This window comes from Phyllostomus discolor, chromosome 1 (assembly GCF_004126475.2).
Source record: "Phyllostomus discolor isolate MPI-MPIP mPhyDis1 chromosome 1, mPhyDis1.pri.v3, whole genome shotgun sequence".
Classification (NCBI taxonomy): domain Eukaryota; kingdom Metazoa; phylum Chordata; class Mammalia; order Chiroptera; family Phyllostomidae; genus Phyllostomus; species Phyllostomus discolor.
The window spans coordinates 169,046,866-169,068,912 of record NC_040903.2 but is presented as its reverse complement, the minus strand read 5'-3'; the positions used below and the strand labels follow the sequence as shown (position 1 = coordinate 169,068,912).

General features: G+C 37.7%; 1 protein-coding gene across 2 annotated transcripts in view; it reads left to right on the top strand.

The window, feature by feature from the left end:
- The first annotated feature begins 1,898 nt into the window (after window positions 1-1,898).
- Window positions 1,899-22,047, top strand: part of ADAM10 (ADAM metallopeptidase domain 10) — a 128,066-nt gene continuing 107,917 nt past the window's right edge. The window contains exon 1 of one of the 2 annotated variants that reach the window (XM_028507979.2): window positions 1,899-2,310. In XM_028507979.2, coding sequence (XP_028363780.1) covers window positions 2,256-2,310 — 55 coding nt within the window. In that variant the 5' untranslated portion in view covers window positions 1,899-2,255. Of the gene's footprint in view, window positions 2,311-13,201; window positions 13,224-22,047 lie in introns of those variants that run through there. The other variant, XM_036034066.1, reaches the window with a different exon arrangement.

Sequence of the window (22,047 nt, the reverse complement as noted above, 5' to 3'; positions counted from 1 at the left end):
ATAGCTGGACGTTGATACCCTTTGACCAACATCTCCTCACTTCCCCACTCCTTAGCCTCTGCTAACTAATCTCCTACTCTGTTTCTATGAATTTGGCTCTTTTAGAGTCCACATATAAGTGAGAGAGATCACATGGTATTTGTCTTTTTCCGTTTGACTTCTTTCTCTCAGAATATTGCACTGAGGGTTTATCCATGGTATCGAAAAGGGCAGGATTTCCTTTGTCATAGCTGAACGATTCCATTGTGTGTGTGTGTGTGGATGTGCACATCACATCATCTTCATCTACTCATTCTTAGAGAAATACATTGCTTCAATACCATGGGAACTGTGAATAATATTGCAACGAACAAGGGAGTGCAGACATCTTTTTGAGATCCTGATTTCATTTCCTTTCAATATACTGTATACCCCAAATTGGGAATGCTGAATCATGATAGTTCTATTTTTAATTTCTTGAGAGGCCTCCATATTGTTTTCTGTCATGGCTGTACCGATTTACATTCCCACCACCTTTTCTCCACATCCTTGTTAATACTTGTCTTTTTGGTCACAGCCTTTCCGATAATGAGGTGCCTCATTGTGGCTTTGATTTGTTTCCCTGATGATCAGTGGTATTGAGCATCTTTTCATGTACCCGCTGGTCATTTGGATATCCTTGGGAAAATGTCTATTCAGTTCCTCTGCGGATTTTTAAATTGGATTGTTTGTTTTTTTGCTATTGAGTTGTGAGAATTCCTCATGTGTATTTTGGATATTAACACTTTGTCAGATATCTGATTTGGAAATATTTTTCGTCATTCCAAAGGTTGCCTTTTTATTTTCTTAATTGTTTCTTTTGCTGCGCAGAAGCTTTTTGGTTTGATGTAGTCTCACTTATTTATTTTTGCTTTAATTATTTGTGCTTTTGGTGTCATATCCAAAAAATCATTGTCAGGACTGCCCCGACCAGTGTGACTGTTTGTTGAGTGCGGTCCTTCAAAGCAAAGGGTCATGGTTTGATTCTGGGCAAGGGGCCAGATCCCTGGTTGGGGGCGGGGTCGTCCAACTGATTCTTGTTTCTCTCCCTTTCTTCCTCCCTCCCTCCCCTCTCACTAAAAGTAAATAAATAAAATCTTTTGAAAAATCATTACCAGGACCTACGTCAAGGAACTTTTCCAGTTTTTTTTGTAAGTTTTGTTTTCAGGTCTTTTCCTTAAATCTGTAGTCCATGAAATAAAAATTTAAATAACGAAAGTGAGTTACGAAGAAACCAAATATAAACTTTAAAGAAGCTAGGAAGTTGAAGTGAAGGAGATTTGAGCGTCTTCTTCAGAGGTGGGACAAAGTGGTAAAGAGGACATTTTTGGGGGCTGGAGATTTAGGACCTTTGTGGTTTAGGCTGCAGACTTTTAGAAGGGCTAATAACAGGTTTGTGACCAAAATTTGTAACGAGCTCCCAGAAGTATGCCTTAGGCTGTAAAACACAGCCTTTCCTTCCTTTCAGATGCTTTCGGATCTGAACATTTGTGTTCAGATCACAGGTGGCTGTCGCCAGTATAACTACTGGTTGTTGGTACTTTGCTTTTGTTCACTTATTAGCTGTCGTGCGCCACTACAGGCCAAAAAAGAAACAAAAAATCTCCGTTTCTTGTGAAGTTAAGAAGTGGGAACCGGCCCTCTGACATCCTTCACTTTCCCATTTTTCGCCCAACGCAGTTCTCAGCAGCTTTAAGATGTAGCGTAGTAAGGTCCGCAAAGACACGCTCCCGCCGGAGTGGGGGCGGAGCCAGAGGAAACCCCGCCTCCCAAGCCCAATCCCAGCTCCCTGCTGGCGGACAGGAAGCGGCGGCGGGTCTAGCAGCCCGGGAACTGGCCTCCGCGCGCATGCGCGCGCCCCTGGGACGCCTGGGGGAGGGGGAGGAGCGGGAGGAAGGGGTGCGGCTCCGCGAGCCCGTTGGGCGCCCATGCATCACGTGGCGAGGAAAGAGGCGGAGGTCCGGGTTTTGGGGAGGGCGATTGAGAAGAGGAAAGGAGCGAGGGAAGGAAAGCGGGGAAGGGAGGAAGGAAACGAACGAGGGGGAGGGAGATCCCTGTTTTGGAGGAGCTGAGAGCGTTGCCGGCCCCTGAAGTAGGGCGTGAGGACGGTGCTCTGCCGTTTCTCCTACCGGGGGAGGTCCCGGCTTCCCGTGGAGGCTCCGGACCAAGCCCCTTCAGCTTCTCCCTCCGGATCGATGTGCTGCTGTTAACCCGTGAGGAGGCGGCAGCAGCGGAAGATGGTGTTGCTGAGAGTGTTAATTCTGCTCTTCTCTTGGGCGGCGGGGCTGGGAGGTGAGGCACGACCCGGAGCGCCGGGGGCGCCGTGACCCCCGCGGACTGCGCGGCGGCAGTGGCGGCCCTGCCCAGCACACCCCGGTCGTGCGGTACGGCGGGCGCGTCAGTCAGCCCCGCCGGCCGGCGGCGCCACTCAGGCGCGCAGCGCTCCTGGCTCCCTATTGTCCCTCGTACCCCGACCGCGTTCCCTTCCGCGTCGGGCCGAGGAGGCTCAGAGCCTCCGGTGAGGCCTTCCCTGCCCCCTACCGCCCCGGTGGCACAGAAAGTGGGGGTCGCTTCCCAGAGAGGCAAAGTCGGGAGCTGCGGGTCGCCAGGCGAGAGCCGGGGAGCCCAGGCCGGTGGCTCCATCCCTCCAGCTTGTTCGCTGGGCTCTGGGGCGTGCAGCCACCGCGGGGCCAGCAGTCTCTGCCGTCCTGATTCCGCGTTCATTCTCTTCACCCTTTTTCCCTCATCCCTTCCCCGGTGGCGGATTCCGGATTCTGCTCTGCGAAAAAGAACCGCTTTCAAGGTTCTTGGGAAGTTGCGCGATTTGTGCGGCTGGGCTGGTGAATTGTTCTTTACCAGGGCTGGTGATCCAGACCGACCCGGTTCTGCAGAGGGTCCGCGGGTGGAGGGGTAACAGCATTCTGCTGCTTGTCTGAGCTGAAAGGCTTCCACTCTGCCCTGTCTTTGCCCGAGTAGAGAGATCGCTGGAGGGTGTGTTTATGTTCGGTGAAAACATTCTGTTGCCCAGGGGAAAGGGTTTGGTGGGGAGAAGTTAAACTGTTTCTGGATATTCTCTGATCTGTAGGCTGGATTGGGTTTTTCTTTTGTCACTTAGAGCGATGGTCCCCGGGTGACCCAGCTAGAAGAGTTTTCTTAAACTGTCAGGAGGAGTTGACATTCGGAGTAGTTGTCAAAACAGAAGGAATACCTGACCTCCCAAAGTGGAGTTAAATTTATTAAAAAGATACAGTTTCTTGATTACTTGGGTTTTGAAGACGGTTTTTGTTTCTGTTGTATCGTAGGACCAGCTGCATCATTTTGTTGTGTAAAGTGCCTTGTTTTAGGTAAACTTTTTGACTTGCCCAAAGTATGCTTAAATACCGTGATGTGTTTTTAGAAGTATTGGGTTGAAAAAATTTCCGGAATGCTTTAGATGGGTATACCCTAATTTGATAATTTAGAAAATATCTGAATATTTCTAGTAGTATATTGCTTTTCTTTTGTCACTTTGACTTATGACTGCAGAGCTCAGCATATTTTCGTCCTGTATTCTGCTTAGTCCGAGGTTGATAACTTTGTTGATAACTTCTCTCTTTTAACTTTTGTGATTATAGTAAGGAGTTAGACACTGACTTCTATGAGGTAGTAAAAGGTAAGGTAAATACTTGAGGTACTTTAAATTACTGATTTAGTATATAAACTGCCCTTCATACATAAAGAATGAAACAGTAAGAAAAGGAACTAGTGTAGTCTGATGGTCAAAGAAGATAAAGTAAGAGCATAATTTTTGTGGGTAAGCGCCTTATTACACAAACATTTTCTAAGTTCTGAACTCGAGTCATTTATAAAGTATGATTTTGCATTAAACAGTGGTTAAAAGGCTTGTTACATACTAAAGGCATTTGTTTTAAGCAGAACTTTGAAAAAACATTTGATTTTAAAATTAGCATTAAGATTGTAGCTTTTGGGTACATGGAGCTGTTTATGATCTTATGGTAATATAGTGTATTGTTTTCATCTATTAATCTGAAATATTTATGATCAAGTTTGTAAGAAGTTTAAATGATGAATTATGTAGAATAGAATATATTCAAATGGACTGTATTTTAATTGATGAGCGCATGAATATGTTTGTGTAGATGAGGAGAATTAGTAATGGAAATATGGATTTAACTTGAAAGTGTAAATCATTTTTAGGTACTTAAAACCCTTTTAGCTGTTTCCCCCTTCCAATTTATCAATCACTGTTTTGTATTATTATTATTTTTTTTTGCTCATAGTATGATGGATGGGTAGCTGGAAGAGGTAAAGTGTTTAAAATTATAAAATGTAAACTTTCCTAGTGCTGTCCATTTGTAGCACATGTCCCAGGCCATGCTGTATTTGTCGGAAGATAGTGTAAAATTTCTAGAGTTCAGTAAGTGCCTATGTAGACATATCCTCAAATATATACATAAAATGCTTTTCTTTATTGTTTGTAACCACATTAGAAATTTATTTGACCTATTTTTATTAAATATAGCCCAAAGAATTTTGATGTATGTGATTATTTTAACACAAGTATGTTGGATAGTTGATGTCTTTTTTAAAAAATTAATTATTGTGTTCGAGGGGTCAAAAGGTATTTTTAGCAGTAACTTCAATCCCATAATGTTTTGGTTTGATGAAATTATACATAAAATAAACTTTGGAGTATGATTTTTTTAATATTTAGGAATGTGCTGTAAATGCTTTATACCATGCATTCTATAGAAATAAGTTTCTGAAAGTTTGGCCCAACGTGTTAAAAGTATTTCTTTCACTTCTACCAGCAAGTAAGTATCTATGAAACTAATAAAAGAGACAGTGTGTCTTTATCTTTAAGGAGCTCTTACTCTTTATCTTTTTAACTGAAGATTGATAATCCATTTAGCTGCATCACTTTAAGTGGGCTGGTATCTTGCAGTGTGCCTCAAGAATTTTTAAAACATGCAATACCTGACTATTGAGTCATGTGCCCACAGATGAAAAAGGTTGAAAATCCTGCCTTAATTTGACAGTATTTTCTCTGTGTACATAAGGGCCTGTCTGTGTAGCAGGGGTTGAGGGCAATGGACACGTGGCAGGCAACTCATTTTTTTGATGTCCTTTTTATAACTTCCTAAGATCTTCAAGTGTGTTTATTATCTGGTATCTTAAATTTTCCTAAGGACTTGCATGGTTGAATAAGGGAGAGTAAGGGCCATTTTTGTAATGTTGTTGTGCATCTGGTATTGTGTTAGAAGTTTTACTTTTCATCATTTATGAGAGAGGTGATATTTTACAGTTGAAGAAACAGGCTTGAAGAAAGTTTTTCTAGCATCATCCATTCAGACCCAAGCCAGTTTGACCTCAAAGCCTGAGCTTTTTTTACCATTACCCCTTCGTATATTTTGAAAGCAATTTTCACACATTAGCTCAGAAGTGATCTCTGAACTGAACCATCTTAGAGATATGTTTTGTTTGATTTCTGGTGTAACTTTCAACCACTGATCAGCGTGGAAAAATTGGGAAATTTCTCAGTGAAGTTCCTGGATTTTTGGAATTTGGGGGGAAGATGTGAAAATTCAGGCACTACTAGGCTGTATTTCTGTTTGGAGTTGAGTGGTGGAGCTGTACTGGCCGCCCTCTTCAGACTTGGCATGTGCTTACCAGTCAGTGCAGTTCCTTCCCATCATTTTTGGCCTACACTTGGCCTACTTCACTCATTTTTGTTACCTGCCTGGGTCCTGTAAGAATGCTATTTGTATCTCTACCTTGACTTCATCTTGCATGGGTGACTCCAAACTTTCAAATATATACATATTTTTGACAGTGACCTCTTATCTAACGTCTATCTATAGTAATTATTTTTCATAGTCTTAAAAATTTGTTAATAAAAACTGACATAATTTTATCTAGCTTTAGGTTATTAAATATTATTTACAATCTCTGTTTTCATAATGCCAACAATTTGAAGGTCTTAAAGATGATGGTTATAGTTTTTCCAAATAGCTTTAGCTCAGTGAGCAAATAAATAAGAAATCATTTCTTTATCTGCTGGGATGACACTCTTAGAAAATTGATTGAGGGTCATATTAATAAAAACTTAGACTTTTTTCTTTTGAAGATGGGTTAGAAATATAAACTCTGCTTTTGAAATTAAAATCATTGAAATGAAACAATAAATTCAATAATAAGTTACATTTTTCTTACCTTGTTGGGAGTTGACAGATTCAGATATCAGAAGATTCTCATATAATAAATCTCGGACCAGACTTAAAATGGTCGCCTTTGTAAAAAAAAATATTAGTATTATCTTTAAAAGATTTTACTTATTTATTTTTAGAGAGGAAGGGAGGGAGAAAGAGGAAGGGAAACATCAATGTGTGGTTGCCTCTCACATGGCCCCCACTGGGGACCTGGCCTGCAACCCTGGCATGTGCCCTGACTGGGAATCGAAATGGTGACCCTTTGGTTTGCAGCCTGGGGTCAATCCATTGAGCTATACCTGCCAGGACTGAAAAAAAAAATATTGCTTGGTTGATTTGAGAGGGAGGGAAGGGGAGAGAGACAGACAGACACTAACTTACGCATTTATTTCTTGCTTCTTGTATGTGCCCTGACCTGAGATTGAACCCAGAACCTTGGTGTGTCTGGTCCACACTCTAAGTACCAACTGAGCTACCTGGCCAGGGTGTGACTTTTTTTTGATGGAAGGTTTTCTAAGAAGCACACATTTACTGTGTTCTTAAAATGGACTGAATTTAATCTTAAATGATTGAGATTTGTATAAGAACAACTTTATTGTTCTGTGTTCTGTTGTAGTTTCAATTTTTTTGTTTTTAGAAACAATTGAATGGGCATTCTAAATTTATTCTAGGTGATTGTGTTTTTCATTGCTGCAGCTGGTTTTAATAGTATTTTCATCTTTTGTGTTACATGTCCTGGCTTGCTTGCAAACTTGAGGATATCACTTTTTAATTAATTGTTTCTAATATATTTTCTATGGGAAAACTAAATAATCATACTTGACACACTTTTATGTAAAGTGGAATACACGAGCTTTAGATAAGTTTTTTTTTTTTAATGTTTATCTTTTGGCTTTATAGGGTTTAGTGTTGAAGTTGCCCTGTTCTTTACATTCTGAACAATTGGGATGATGATGTACTGTTTTGCTAGTTAAAAGTGAGGTAAAGTAGAATGGAGAGAAGAAACTGATGAATGACCAACAAGATGCAGCAAACAAAATACACAATCGTTTGGTTGCCTGTAGATCATTTCCTAGATCTGAATCTTTACTCTGATTTGAATCTAATAGATTACTGATATTAAACATACCCCAAAATGTATAGTTATAATACTGTATTCTCTACAGGAATGTAAGTTGTAAGTTAAGAAAAAGTATTCTCTGTATTTAAAGGCAAGTATTAGTTTAAAAAGTATTTAAAGGAAATGTTAGATAAAAGGAAGATGACAGAGACTCTGGATACTGTGTTTTGTTGTTGCAGTAAGTAGTTGTTGTGTGCTACAGTTTTGGTGACTTTGTGATTAGTATAAAGTTAAATTTCTAGTCTTTGAATTGTATCACATTGTAATGGTTAGAAGAATTTCAGTTGAAAATTTGCCATTATTGGAGGTATATTTTTGGTATGGCTTAGCTAAAACAGTTTACGGGGAGAACCAGAAATGGAGTTTATGTGTGTGTGGAAAGGTTTGGGTGCAGGGAAAGGGGAGTCATTGAACATAACTGCTGACATGAAGTTTCAGTGAGAGACCTATGTGGCCACTAATTGGGGAGACAAATTGGAGATATGAAAGGCTGTGGACAGAGATACACAAAGTAATTTCCAGTCGGAGCCCTAAGTCACAGGGCAGACACTAAAATTATAGGAATTTATTTGCATTTGGTCTGTTTTCACATGGGCAACTGAATGTGGCATGCTTGGGTAAAGAGCCCCAGTTTTTTTTTTTTAAATTTTTTTCTAATTTTTTTCTAATTTTTTAATTTTTACTATTAAAGTAGATACTGACTGATGATTGTTAGTGATTATTCCAAGCAACTCTTCAAAAAAGTGTGCATGTTTTGAATAAAAATCTGCCTAGTTTAGCTGTCAATTTTTAAGCTAGGAAAAGGAAGTAATGTTAAAGATAAGTAGAAAACCTAATAGTCTTACCAGTTAGATTCCATTGAGGGTAGTAACATTGCTATCCAGCAGAGTGAAGGCTTTGCCTTAGTACCAGTGGAGACAGTTCTGTCCTAGCTAGGTTGCAGGAAACAGCAGTACAATACTGAGAACAGTCCTCAGGAATGGGCACTCTCTTTGATAATGTGTGAATTTATTCTGAATTCATTCTGAACTGCAATTCCAACTTAACAATGTGAGAGTGTGTACAGTGAGAACATGCTGTTGAGTCATCAGAATTTATTGTATGTCTGCAGCTAGTAGGAGTCATAAAGGCACAGTCATGAGTGAGAAGGAAAGTAAAAATCGCATAGTATAGACAGAAATGCCAAGATACAAAAATATAGTTCTATTCACATATTGTAATTGCAGTTGAAATGAGGGTTTATTAAGCTGGAGAGACATCAGCCAGTTGGGAAAAGCTTTTTGGGATAGAAGGGAAAGGCTTATGGTCTAGTAAGATGCTTGTAGGTTTACTTGCTTGGAATGGAGATTCTATGGCAGGAAATGAGGGGGAATGCTACCTGGGCTAGGATAACCAGGACTCTCTAATTATTCACATTCTAGGTCATAGTAACTGAGGTAGAGTATGATACAGTAAAGAATAAATTAGATGCTGGATGAACTGGGTGATTGAGTCCTGGATTAGGTAGTGATAATAGAAATAAGGATAGAACAAATGACATGGAAGAAGAATTGGTAAAACTTGGCAAATGTTTAACGTGAAGATAAAATTTATTGAGTGCTCAGTCTGTTGTTGAATTTAGATCTTAGACACTGTTGCATTTGAGAATGTGGTTTTATAGAACCTTGAGGACCTCAGTCTTTCAGTTGAAAATATCTAAGATTTTGAATCTTGATAGAAGGTTATAGGTTGGGATATGTGTCTGAGTCTGGGATTTTATCCTGCGTGTAAGCTAATACTTTTGTTGGGGATTGGTTAAAACTTTGCACAGCACTTCAGTAATCTGTGGCAGTTGTATGTGAAGCACTGCTCCTGAGAGTTGGGAGATAGAAGTTTGGTGAATTTGAAGTGGAGTGGAGCAGTTACATTTAATGGTATATTAGCAAGTACATACGTTTTGTTTTTTTTTAAAGATTTTTTATTCATCCATTTTTAGGGAGGGAAGGGGGGGGGAGAGAGAGAGGGAGAGAGAGGGAGGGAGAGAGAGAGAGAGAGAGAGAGAGAAACATCAATGTGTGGTTGCTGGGGGCCATGGCCTGCAACCCAGGAATGTACCCTGGCTGGGAATCAAACCTGGGACACTTTAGTTCCCAGCCCGCGCTCAATCCACTGAGCTACGCCAGCCAGGGCGCAAGTACATATGTTTTTACTTAAAAGTGTATCTTTACTTTCCTTAAATTGGAATTATGCTTTTTAGTTCAAGAATATGCTTGATACTCTTGTTATATGTGAATTGTGAACTTCCTATTTGAGAGACAAATTGGGGAAAAGAATGTGATCTTGAGGCAAATGTACATATATGATTTGTGGAGCAGAATTTCTTTCCATTGGTCTTTGCTTGTGTTGATGATTGCAAGGGATACATGCATGCATACTTTGAGCTCTGAACTTTGGATTTTGTCTTCAAAAGAATGCAGATAGAATCCTACACTTACGTGTTGAGTGAGATATTATAGAGTGGGCCAAAAAGTCCATGTGTTTTTTTTTCCACTAAAATAAAAGACAAATTTTTCATTTTCACCAGTGACTTTATTGATTGGGATATTTTGAGTATGTTGGCTATCTCCTACATGGTATAATGTTGGTTGTTTTCAATTAATGTCTCGATTTGATTGCTCTTAACTTCAACTGGTCTATCCGACTGTGGAGCATCATAAACTTTACAAACCATTTTTGACATGTTTGATCAGTCAGAGTACATTCTCCATACACTGCACAAATCTTTTTTATTTTTTATTTTTTGGTGTTCCAGTTGTATTTTTTACCTTTCTTGAAATAAAAAGCATAATATGCTGAAATGTTGGGTATTTTTTTCCCATCTTCAATATTAAAATGGCTACATAAAAATTCACCAGTTTTGAAAAGTTTTTTAAAATGTGTGCTGTCACAATGCAATCTAACAAAATTAGTTTGAATGAAGTTAAAGACAACTAAGCATTATTTAAGCCATCTTACAGAAAAAAGACAAACTTTTTGGCCAACCCAGTAATTTGCTATCTTTTAAAACTTTTAAAAAAAGTTACTGATTTGAGAGAGAGAAAGAGAGAGAGAAGAGGGGGGAGAGAGAGAGAGGGATGGAGAGAAAGAAACATTGATTTGTTGTTCAACCCATTTATGCATTCTTTAGTTGCTTCTTGTATGTGCCCTGACTGGGGATCAAATCCATAACCTTGGTGCATCAGGATGACGCTCCAGCCAGCAGAGCCACCCAGCTAGGGCACTGTCTCTCTCTAAGAATTAAATGGGATAAGTTTGCAAAAATACCGAAGAGAATGTAAAGTGCTATGCAAACATTATTAAAATTATGGTGTTTCCAGGCCTACTTTTGTTTGGAATCTGTTAGTTACAAAATACAGATGGATGAAATATATTTACAAAGTTGAAATACTAGAATATCATTAGCAAACATTAGAAAATAGAATTTAAGAAAATTTATAATCCTTTCTCCAACACAATACTAATCTTTCAATCTTTTAAAATGCCTGTTATTGTGAATTTACATCATACAATTTATGCAGTTTTGTGTTCTATAAAAAAAGAACATGTAGCCCTGGCTGGTGTAGCTCAGTGGATTGAGTGCCTATCTGCAAACCAAAGGGTCGCTGGTTTGATTCCCAGTCAGGGTACATACCTGGATTGTGGGCCAGGTCTCCAGTAGAGGGTGTGCTAAAGGCAACCACACATTGTTGTTTCTCTTTCTCCCTCCTTTCCCCTCTCTCTAAAAATAAATAAATGCAGTCTTTAAATTAAAAAAAATAACATAGTTAAATCATATATGTACAGCATACACTAAAATATTCATAAGTAATCTAGAGACAGTTTTGGTTGTCGCGACTGGAGGGGTGTTACTGGCATCTGGTGGGTAGAGATCAAAGATGTAGCCAAACATCTTAACAATGCACAGGCCAGGACCCCCCCCCCCCCCAAATAAAGAATTATCTGGCCAAAATGCCAGTAGTGCTGAGTTTGAGAAACCCTGCTCTAAAGGAAATTTGAATCATTGTACTTTTTTGTTTTATGTTATTTCTGATAGCTTGCTATCTTAATTGATTACTTAAATTTCATAAGTTTCCCACATTCCCATCCTGTTCAAGCCTTCCTCTCCCAGTGCTCTACACTGCAGTTCTGAAACATTTACTTGATCATTTATCTTCCAGCATTTCCCATTCTTCTCTTCATTGTGCAGTTTATAGTAGGGAAGAAATCAGATTGTGTTATTTTATAGTAGTGATTGAATGACTGATAGTCCATAAGGATTATTTAAAAACCCAACTAAACCAGTTGTTTGTTAACCCAGAAGAACTATGGATTAGTAGGATTTTAGTTTCTGTGGGGAAAGATATTTTGAGGTATTCAAATCAGCAACTTACTCTGCAAATCTATCTTCAGAATTAGTTCTGCCCAGTTTCAACTTTTCTCAATTTATTCAAAGTTTTTTTAACTCATAAGTCCTCCACAATTTCCATGTCTTTTTCATAACTTTGTCTCTCCTTACCTTACTATTATCAATAATGCCTTTGGCAGAATTGTTTTTATTTACCCATCCAGATTTCCTGGAAGGAGGCAGAGGCAGATGGTTGGGATATAATAAAGGAGAAGGGTGAAGTAATAAGAGTGGGTTTAGGATGAAATGCACGGTCTAGGTCAGGTAGGGTGGTGACTGGATCCATTTCGTGTGTGTGTTTTACTTAGGTGGGTTTAAAGTCACAATCCCTTATATGGGTTACTGTCTGTATTTGTGTTCACAGTTTGTTGAAATGGTATTAAAGCATTTCAAATTAGCATAGAAATATAATTTATGTACATATTTCCATTTTTGGATTTTTAAGTTATTTTTTATAAGTTAGTGGTAGAAATTTAATACATTAAGTAGCTTTTAATAGTTGATGTTTTGTGTTCTTTGTGATTTGGTTTATTTTATAATGTAAAAAAGAATGGCTCATTTTAGCTTCTGATCCAGCTAGCTTTATTTTTAATACTTAGAGACTAGTTTATCTCAAAAAGCGGGTGTGTGGAAATATGCTTATAATTATAGACACACCCTCTTATCTTGAACTTTCACTTGTAACTGTTATGTGTAGATATTTGCTTGTAGAAAATGATTTCACTGGTTTCTAGTGAAGAAATGGATGCTGGGACTTAAAATTGAAGTTACATTGTAAAAGTAGTGTTTCCAAGAGTACAGTGAAGGCACATAAGTATAAGTATCACCAAAATATAGGACATGATAGTTCCCAGAAGCCTACCTTTGCCCTACAACAAAACAGTTTTGTTAAGAGTATTCAGTGCTTCAATATCATAGTGAATGCATACCAAATATAAGAAGCATTGGTCAACGTAGTGTGATGCCTAAGGCACAGTTGATGACTCAAGTTCTAGGAAATACCCTCTTATGTTGGAGTAAAATGCTCTGGGTACCTACTTTTAAAATTATGCAAGTTGAAAACAACTTGATTACATGTAATTTTTCTGAGGAATGGACATGTACCATCCTTGGTTTATTCTTACACATCCTCTCATTTATTTTAATTAAGTTTTTCTGTAAATAAGTTCTGTAATGTCAAACATTTTTACATATTCCTTTCTTCCATTAAGATTATAGAATCAACTTTAACACAGGAAAACATTAAACTTATTTGTTATGTAGTATTTTTCATCCCACACGAAGATGATGACATTGACCCATCATCAGGAAGCCGTACTATGTTGGTGGTTATTCCCCTCACTGTTAATGGAATTTTCATTCTATGTTTTTGCCTCATTCTTATTTTTAACTTAGATTGGGATAGAAAATTGTAGTTTTGGATTCAGGAGATGTTTACAAGTGTCCATGGGAGGTATGATGCTACCTACCCTTGGAATTTGTAAAATAATCATAAATAGCTAGCATTTATGGGAAATTTCTATGCCAAGCACTATTCTTAGGACATTTTGTATATTAACTCAATCTTCATAACATCTCTGTAAGATAGGTTCTGTTACACTTATAAAAATGGGAGCAGGTTCAGGGCAGCCAATATTTGAATATAGTCAGCCTGCTCTAGAATTCTTGCTCTTAAATGCCATACTGCTCTTAGAAACATATCTTGTAGTATTTGAGCCATATGACTTTTGGTCAGTTAAGTTCTTTCACAAAAGGTATATTTTTTGACATTAGAAAATGTTTACAATTAAGGGGGGAAACATCTTACAGAACATTTATACACAATATTATTTTAGTTTTGTTACAAATACATTTATATATGTGTTTATTTTTGAAAAAAAATTGAAGATACTAAATCTCTGGATGGTGAAGTGTAAGGTACATGTTTCTACAGTAATCTCTTTTGTATGAGGAAAAATAATTTTCTTTTAAGGTATGTTACCATTAGTAAATGGTGACTTTGAAAAGTTACAGGAAATAAAAATACACTTGGCCCTGTGTATGTATCTGTAGGTTTAGCATCTACGAATTCAACCAACCACAGATTGAAAATATTCAGGAAAAAAAAATCTCAGGAAGTTCCAGAATCAGAACTTGAATTTACCATGCCTCAAGCCCTACACTACACTACACTTAATCCATGCAGATGAAGTGATGTGTAGGCATTCCCTTCTGTAGCCTATATGCAAATACTGTGCCATTTTACATAAGAAGGTTTAACATCCGTGGATTTTGGTATTTGTGGGGGGTTGTAGAACCAATCCCCTGTGGATGCTAAGGAACAACTGTACTATTCTCAAATTGTAAAATAAGTAAAATTGTAAAGTTAAGTCTCGTAAGCTCTTTTAGGGGACTTAACATTTTCTTCTACTTCTTACACCTCTGGTCGTTTTCCAGTCTTGCATGTGGGTGGTTTTTGATATTGCTTTTCTTTTTTACACCAGTTTTTCTTCTAAAATTTTGAAAATTATTTATCTGTTTTCTTTATCTTGTATGTACAATCAGTTATTCTTCTACCAGTTTTATACATAGGCATTTGCTTGCTTGACACACTATATTCATTTTTTTCCTAACTTAGAAACTTTTATACTTTTTGAAAGATTAGAAGTATATATAGTCCAATTAACATTTATATACCTGTCTTTTAAATTTATTAATGGTTATCTTTTGCTACATTTGCTTTCTCTAATCTACTCCCCCCTTAGCTGTGAACCATTTGAAAGTATGTTGTACCCCTAAATACCTCAGTATGCATCTCATAAGGTTAAGGACATTGTCTTGTATAATCAAGAAGATTATTTTCTCTTTAAGTTAAGTTTGGGGATGTTTAAATATACTATGAAGCTTATAAATACTAGGCACCATATAAATTTATTGTATGCTTCGTGATGGCCAGATTTCTAATGACTACAACTAAGGACCGGAAAGTAAATGCTGTTGGTACGCATTATGTAGAGGTACAATAAAGTAACAGTAGAGAAAGGAGGCAGCATTGGCAGAATAAGGACACTGCAGGATGGAGCCCTTTTATGTAGTAACAGTGACGCAATAACGTATGATAGCATTGAGGTTATCACATCAATATGATCTCTTAGGATAAGGATATTAATAAGGATGAGCCTAGCCCAAGAAGATATTTAGGTAAAGGGGAAAAATCAGTAATAGTTTAAATGGAAAGATTTGACACATAGGTAAACTTCAATTATGCAGAAATTTTCCTCAGTGGAAGCTGTCATTTTCCACTGAAGTCAGATTACTAGCATCATACTGTACCCTAAGTTAAATGTATTTTATTTTCATCATTGTCAGGTAACAGATCTGTTTGTTTATTGCTAAGGACTTTACATGAGAATATCTTCACTGAGTATTCTATTCTTTATTAGAAGGGATAAAGTGAGTTATAGATTGCCGTCCTTTGAGTCCTTCCTGTTACCTTCCATGTCATTAATTTTGCCCTCCATGGGTAATATATCAGTGATAAAAGAAGCTCCAGGTCTGTATTCAGGGACAGAGCAGAACTCATTTGTTTTTTTCCATTGTTGTTATTTTCTTTTTTAATCCTAGATTTGTAGGCTATATTCCTTTCATACAAATCTACCTCCTGTAAATAAAGGATTTGAATTAAAAGGAAAAAATAGTCTATATTATGAAATACAAATTATATGTTAACTTAAATGGCAATGGATCTTTGGAAAAAGTAGTTTCTATGCCTGCACTTAACTTATTAGTTGTTTTAAATAACCTGCAATATGCTGGAGACCTGCATATTTTCATCTCTCGTTCAGCGTCTTCTTTGAAATCCAGACTCCTGTATCCCAACTGCATCTCCAGTTAGATGTCTAATGGACATCTGAAACTTAACATGACCAAAAAAAACACCCTCTGATTCCATTATCTTTAGCCTTTTGTACTGTAGTCTTTTCCATCTCAGTAAATGGGAGCTCAGTTTTTCCCTAGCTCAGGACAAAAACTTTGTTATCCTTGGTTCCTGCCTTTTATACCCTGCATGCAGTCCCATTAACTCCTCCTTCAAAATATATGCAGGTTTTGACTACTCACTACCTCCACTGCTACTACCCTGATTGATACGAGCCAACATCCATTTCTTTTAATTATTGTAAAACCTGCTAACTGTTCTCCCTGTTATCTTGATCTCAGTCTCTTCTCAACGTAGCATTAAGTGTGATCTGTTCAAAAGCTACTTGGTCAAGAACATATACTAGCAAATTTTATATGTTAAAATGGTAAGTTTTATGTTACATGAATTGTACCTCAATGAAGCACATGGTAACAAAATCAATTAATGAATCCCCATTTAGTGGCTTACTATTTTAAGGAAAAGCCAAAGTTCTTAGAGTGGCTTGTGTGGCCGTACATGATATACATGTACACTTATCTACTTCATCCTCCTAGGGCCTGTACAGTTCTTCCCCCTTGTTTGTTTCTGAAGTAGTGGTAAAATACACTTAACATAAAATTTATCATCATGACCATTTTTTTAAGAGTGTACTTCAGTAGCATCACGTATTTTGCTCTTTCTTTTAAGTCTTTGCTCAAATGTTAGGTGTTCCTATTATAGCATATAAAAATAATAAGTCCTTCTTTTGCACATTCTGTCTGCTAAACCTGCAATCAGTGATTCATATTGTTTGTTTTATTGTCTGTCTCCTTTTCTAAAATAAAGCTTCATGAGGTTGTTAACTCTGTTTTATCCACTACTATATTCCCAGGACCTAAAACAACACCAGACATTTTAATAGGTGCCATTATATATGTGTTTAGTACGTAGATGACTACTGGACTACTTTCACTTTTTATAAATTACATAAGAATTAGGAGTTTCTAAGTATGTCTGGAAATATTTGGCTTCTAAGTCTTTTAATTTAGTTGATTTTAAAATGGAATGAAACTGCCATTTTTGTTAGTGTATTTGAGTATTTTTATGTGCCCTGTTAATTAAAAAGTTAGGTAGGTTGAGCAAGTTATATTCTCTGTAAAAACTAAGGTACTTTTTTCAACTACTATGTGCTCCTATTTTTTAAAAATGTTATTTTTAAAGCACTTAACAATTGTCATTCAGTGTAAAAATTGGACTAAAAGGGGAAATGTAAAGTATCTTCATGGTTTTCTGATAATACCCAATAAAACTTGTAAACTTTACTATCTTATTAATATGAAACTTTAAAAACCCATTTCATTTGTAGTATATTTATTATTTTTAATATATTTTATTGATTAGGCTATTGCATTTGTCCCATTTTTTCTCCCCTTCCCCTCTGCCTTGTGCCCCACCCCCCACCAGCATTCCCCTACCTTAATTCATGTCCATGGGTCATATGTATAAGTTCTTTGGCTTTTTCATTTCCCATACTATTCTCCTCCTGTCTGTTTGTACCTACCATTTATGCTTCTTATTCCCTGTACTTTCCCCCCCATTCTCCCTACTCTCCCTCCCCATTGGTAGCCCTCCATGTGATCTCCATTTCTGTGATTCTGTTCTTGTCCAATTATTTGCTTAGTTTGTTTTTATTTTAGGTTCAGTTGTTGATAGTTGAGAGTTTGTTGTCATTTTATTGTTCATATTTTTGATCATCATCTTTTTCTTAGATAAGTCCCTTTAACATTTCATTAATAGAGGTTTAGTGATGATGAATGCCTTTGAATTTACCTTATCTGGGAAGCACTTTATCTCTCCTTCTATTCTAAATGATAGCTTTGCTGGAGAGAGTAATCTTGGATGTAGGTCCTTGTCTTTCATCATGACTTCTAATACTTCCTTCCAACCCCTTCTTGCCTGTAACATTTCTTTTGAGAAATCAGCTTATAGCCTTATGGGAACTCTTTTGTAGGTAACTGTCTCCTTTATCTTTCTGCTTTTAAGATTCTCTCTTTTTTAAAGATTTTATTTATTTATTTATTCATTCATTTATTTTAGAGAGGGATGGGAGGGAGAAAGAGAGGGAGAGATACATCAGTGTGTGGTTGCCTCTTGCATGCCCCCTACTGGGGACCTGGCCTGCAACCCAGGCATTTGCACTGACTGGGAATTGAACTGTGACCCTTTGGTTCACAGATTGACACTCAGTCTACTAAGCCACACCAGCCAGGGCCTCTCCTTATCTTTAATCTTGGGTAATGTAATTATGATGTGCTTCCTTGGGTCCAACTTCTTTGGGATTCTCTAAGCTTCCTGAACTTCCTGGAAATCTATTTCCTTTGTCAGATTGGGAAAGTTCTCCTTCATTATTTTTTCAAGTAAGTTCTCAATTTCTTGCCCTTCCTTTTCTCCCACTGGCACCCCTATGATTCGGATGTTGGAATGTTTAAATTATCCTGGAGGTTCCTAAGCCTCTCCTAATTTTTTTTGAATTGTTTCTTCCTTCTGCTCTGGTTGAATGTTTATTTCTTCCTTCTGTTCCAAGCCGTTAATTTGAGTCCCAGTTTCCTTCCTGTCATTGTTGGTTCCCTGTTCATTTTTCTTTATTTCGCTTTGTGTGGCCTTCACTTCTTCCTCTATTTTGGGATCATACTCAGTCATTTCTGTGAGCATCCTGATTACCAGTGTTTTGAATTCTGCCTCTGATAGGTTGGCCATCTCTTCATCATTTAGATCTATTTTGATGCTTTGAGCTCTTCTTTCATTTGGGCCATATATTTTTGTCTGGTGGGCCTGGTACATAGTAAGGGGTTTGAGCCTTAGGCATTGGCTAGGGTGGGGCAACCCATGTGGCTGCTTTGTGGCCCTGTATGTGTAGGAGGGGTCAGAGAGGGAACAATGCTGCTTGCTCTGCTCTCAGTGACTTTTAGTCACTTCCCCCACTACCCACAAGCAAATTGGGCCCTTTTGATGCTGATTCCCCAGGGGGGTGGGTCTGTGTTTGTTCTAGGACCCTGTGGGTCTCTTCAGCAGACTCTCTTGTGAGGCTGAGAGGGTTTCCTGCTGTTGCAACGCCCACAGGTTTTTACAGCCAGAGGTTTTGAGGCTTTATTTCCCTGCTCTGGAACTCTGGGTTGTGTGGTCTTTCTTGCTCCCAAGTTGTTCCTTCTCGTTCATCCACACGCAAATGTGGGACTGCCCTTGTCTTCCGTCAGCTGCTGCCTTGCCACAGTCCTCTCTGCCCCAGCTGCCTGTCTCCACCCATCTGCCCCTACTACTGATCTGGATGAATGTTTCTTTAATTCCTTGGTTTTCAGACTTCTCAATTTTCTGGCAGTTCTGGTTATTTTTTTCTTCATATTTGTTGTTCTTTTGGTTGTGCGAGGAGGCAGAGTGTATCTACCTGTGCCTCTATCTTGGTCGGAGGTCCCTGTGGAGTAAATTTAGAATCATTGAATGTTAAAACTAGAAGAAATTTTGTAGTCTGGGTTGGGTTACTTAGCCTCTTGGTGCCTCATCTTAAAATTAGTTACACTTGTGCTATATGGTTGTTACAAGGGTTAAGTGAGATACATTATTCTTTAATTAATTTAACCATAATTTGCCAAACACTATTCTAAGCTCTTAATATGTATTAATTCATTTAGTCTATTTAACAACATTACTAGGTGCAGGTATTGCTATTTTTAACCCATCTTACAGATGGAAAAACTGAGGCACAGAGAGATAAGTAAATTGTCTGAGATGATTCAGTTAGTAAGTGGCAAAAGTGAGATTCTAACCCGTGATGTTTAGTTTTACTTATAAATAAATGTAATGCTTGCTAAACTGGTAGAACATAAACTAAGATATGTTGGCCATGTACTTCTGTGGTTATTGAAAAACTTAATTGCAGCAGGAATATAAGAGTTGTAATTGTCTAGAAAGTCATAAAATGGTTATGGAAGCTGCATAAGTAATAGTAAAGAGAAATATCTGAAATGTACTTACACCATTAGTAGAAGATTTTAAAAACATATCTGGTGAATAAATCTATAATGATTTTCTTCTTAAGTTGTATTTTGTAAATGCTTGGCTTGTTAGAAATTCTGATATTTCTTAGGTGAGTATGATAGGATTACATATTTTTACAAAGATTTTATTTACTTTTAGAGTGAGGGGAAGGGAGAGAGAAAGAGGGAGGGAAAGATCGATGTGAGAAACACTGATCGGTTGCCTCTTGCACACCCCTATCCAGAGACCTGGCCCGCAGCCCAGGCATGTACTCCTGATCAGTAATTGAATCAGTGACCTCCTGATTTGCGGGATGATACCCAACTTGCTGAGCCACACCAGTCAGGGTAGATTACATATTTTCTAATGATTGATTCATGGCTCTCTTAACAGCAAGGTATAACATGCTTTCTTTATAAATACAAATGAAAATGGAAATTTTCATGAAACATTGAGTGGATACATTAATTCTTAGAGCAAACATTTATTGAACACTTGTTTTCTGTTTGACTGTTCTAGATACTGAGGGTACATCATTGAGCAAAACAAAGTCCTTTTTCTCAAGAAACATGTTCTATTGGGGGAGGGATTTATATCCATAAAAATAATATGAAGAAAGTTAAAGCAGGATATTGTCTGGGACAATATGCTTTTAGATATGGTGATCAGAGTAAGCTTCTGAAGAAATTGACTGGGTATCTGAATAAAGTGTAGCAGCCAGCCCTGCTTGGGGATGATGCTGTAGGCAGAGGAACAATGAGACTAATGTGGGTTAACACACAGAATAAGGGGAGAGTGGTAGAAGATAAGGTGAGACAGAGGGTAGGGTAGAGTAATGCAGCCCCTGGTAAAGATCATGTTCAGCTTTGTAAGCCATGGCTAGGACTTTGGGCGGTTGAGAAACCTTTGGGAGGTTTTGAGTAGAGTAGTGACATGATACTACTTTACTTAAACATTATTCTGACTGTTGTGTGAAAAATAGACTGTAAGGGGCAAGAATGTAAGCAAAGAGGACAATTACTTGTAATGGTTTTTGATTTCCCAGAGCCTTTTGAACTTGACTGTGCTTGACACATTTTCAACCTTGTGAGTTCCATCTCCCTCATTTGCAACTAGGACACCGGCATTAAACTAGTGTTCTGAACCAGGCTCCTGTAATCAGAACCATCACCGGAGACCTGAATTCTGAACTGAGCACACATGTTTGCTTGCTCAAGTTCTGCCAGTAATGTGCATCTTTCAGACAATTATGAAAAATTTTCTTCCTGGTTGTTTAAACTTAGTGTTTCTGGTACATTAGTGACATTGGAGAGGGAGAGCAGTGTTAACTGTTTTTCACACAAAATTTTTAGGGTAATTATGGTATATACGTCTAGTTTCTGGGGACATCTGGCTAATCTTGAAAAAGATAGGAGTGGTGGGGGTTCCAGTATTGTCAAGTGATAGAATGTTACTTCAAGTAAGAGAGTATTATATGAGAAGTATGGGAATTGAATACTATCATAATGGAGAATGCTTTAGTATTTATGAAAAAAATCTGTGGGTTCTGGGTCAGATTTCCTTTGTGGATTTGCATGTTGATTTGCAGGAAACACAAAATCTTGGATTCCTATTTGTGTCTGGTACTATATTATAGAAGCAAATATAATATTAGTACTAGGACATAGATATTTTTGGATTGGTGGAACTTGGGAGAATCTAGCAAGTAACAGCATCAGGGATAGTGTAGTTGAGTAGGAATTAGAGTAGACTAGTAGGCAGTTTAGAACTAGGGAATCAAGAAGACCTGTAACAAGGGAGATCAGATAACAAAAGTGAGTAGATCAGAGGCCAAGCTCTGTTTAGATAGAGTTAAGGAGATGGGTGAATATTTAACTGCACCAGTGAGATTTGGTGATAGAGCTGCACTCTATCCCTACATTTTGAGCTTTTGATTAGTTGCTAGATTATAAGAATAAATCTCAGTTGAGTAGGTCCAGACTCTGCATGTGAGACCTAGCAATTTTATGGTGTCTGATGTAGCTATGTAGCGCAAGCATTGGAGATTGGCATGGGTTACTGTAAACTGCCAGTTTCAGTCATTAGCTCAGTCACTGGAAATTGAGGGTATACATTATATGTTTTTAGTTTATTAAAAATACATTCTGTGGTATTTCATTACGTGTTTTTCATATCTTGGGTAGATGTCAGTTTAGGTTTTAGAAGGTCCCTGCCATGTGCTATATTTTGATAATTTTTTTCCTTTTTAGTTTTTTTTTTAGTAATCATATCAGAAATGTGAATCATGACTTAACTAGCCTTTGATGTGGGTAATAGGTTTATTGTGGAAAAATCATGAAGTCATCAAAACCAAAATTATCTCCTTGGC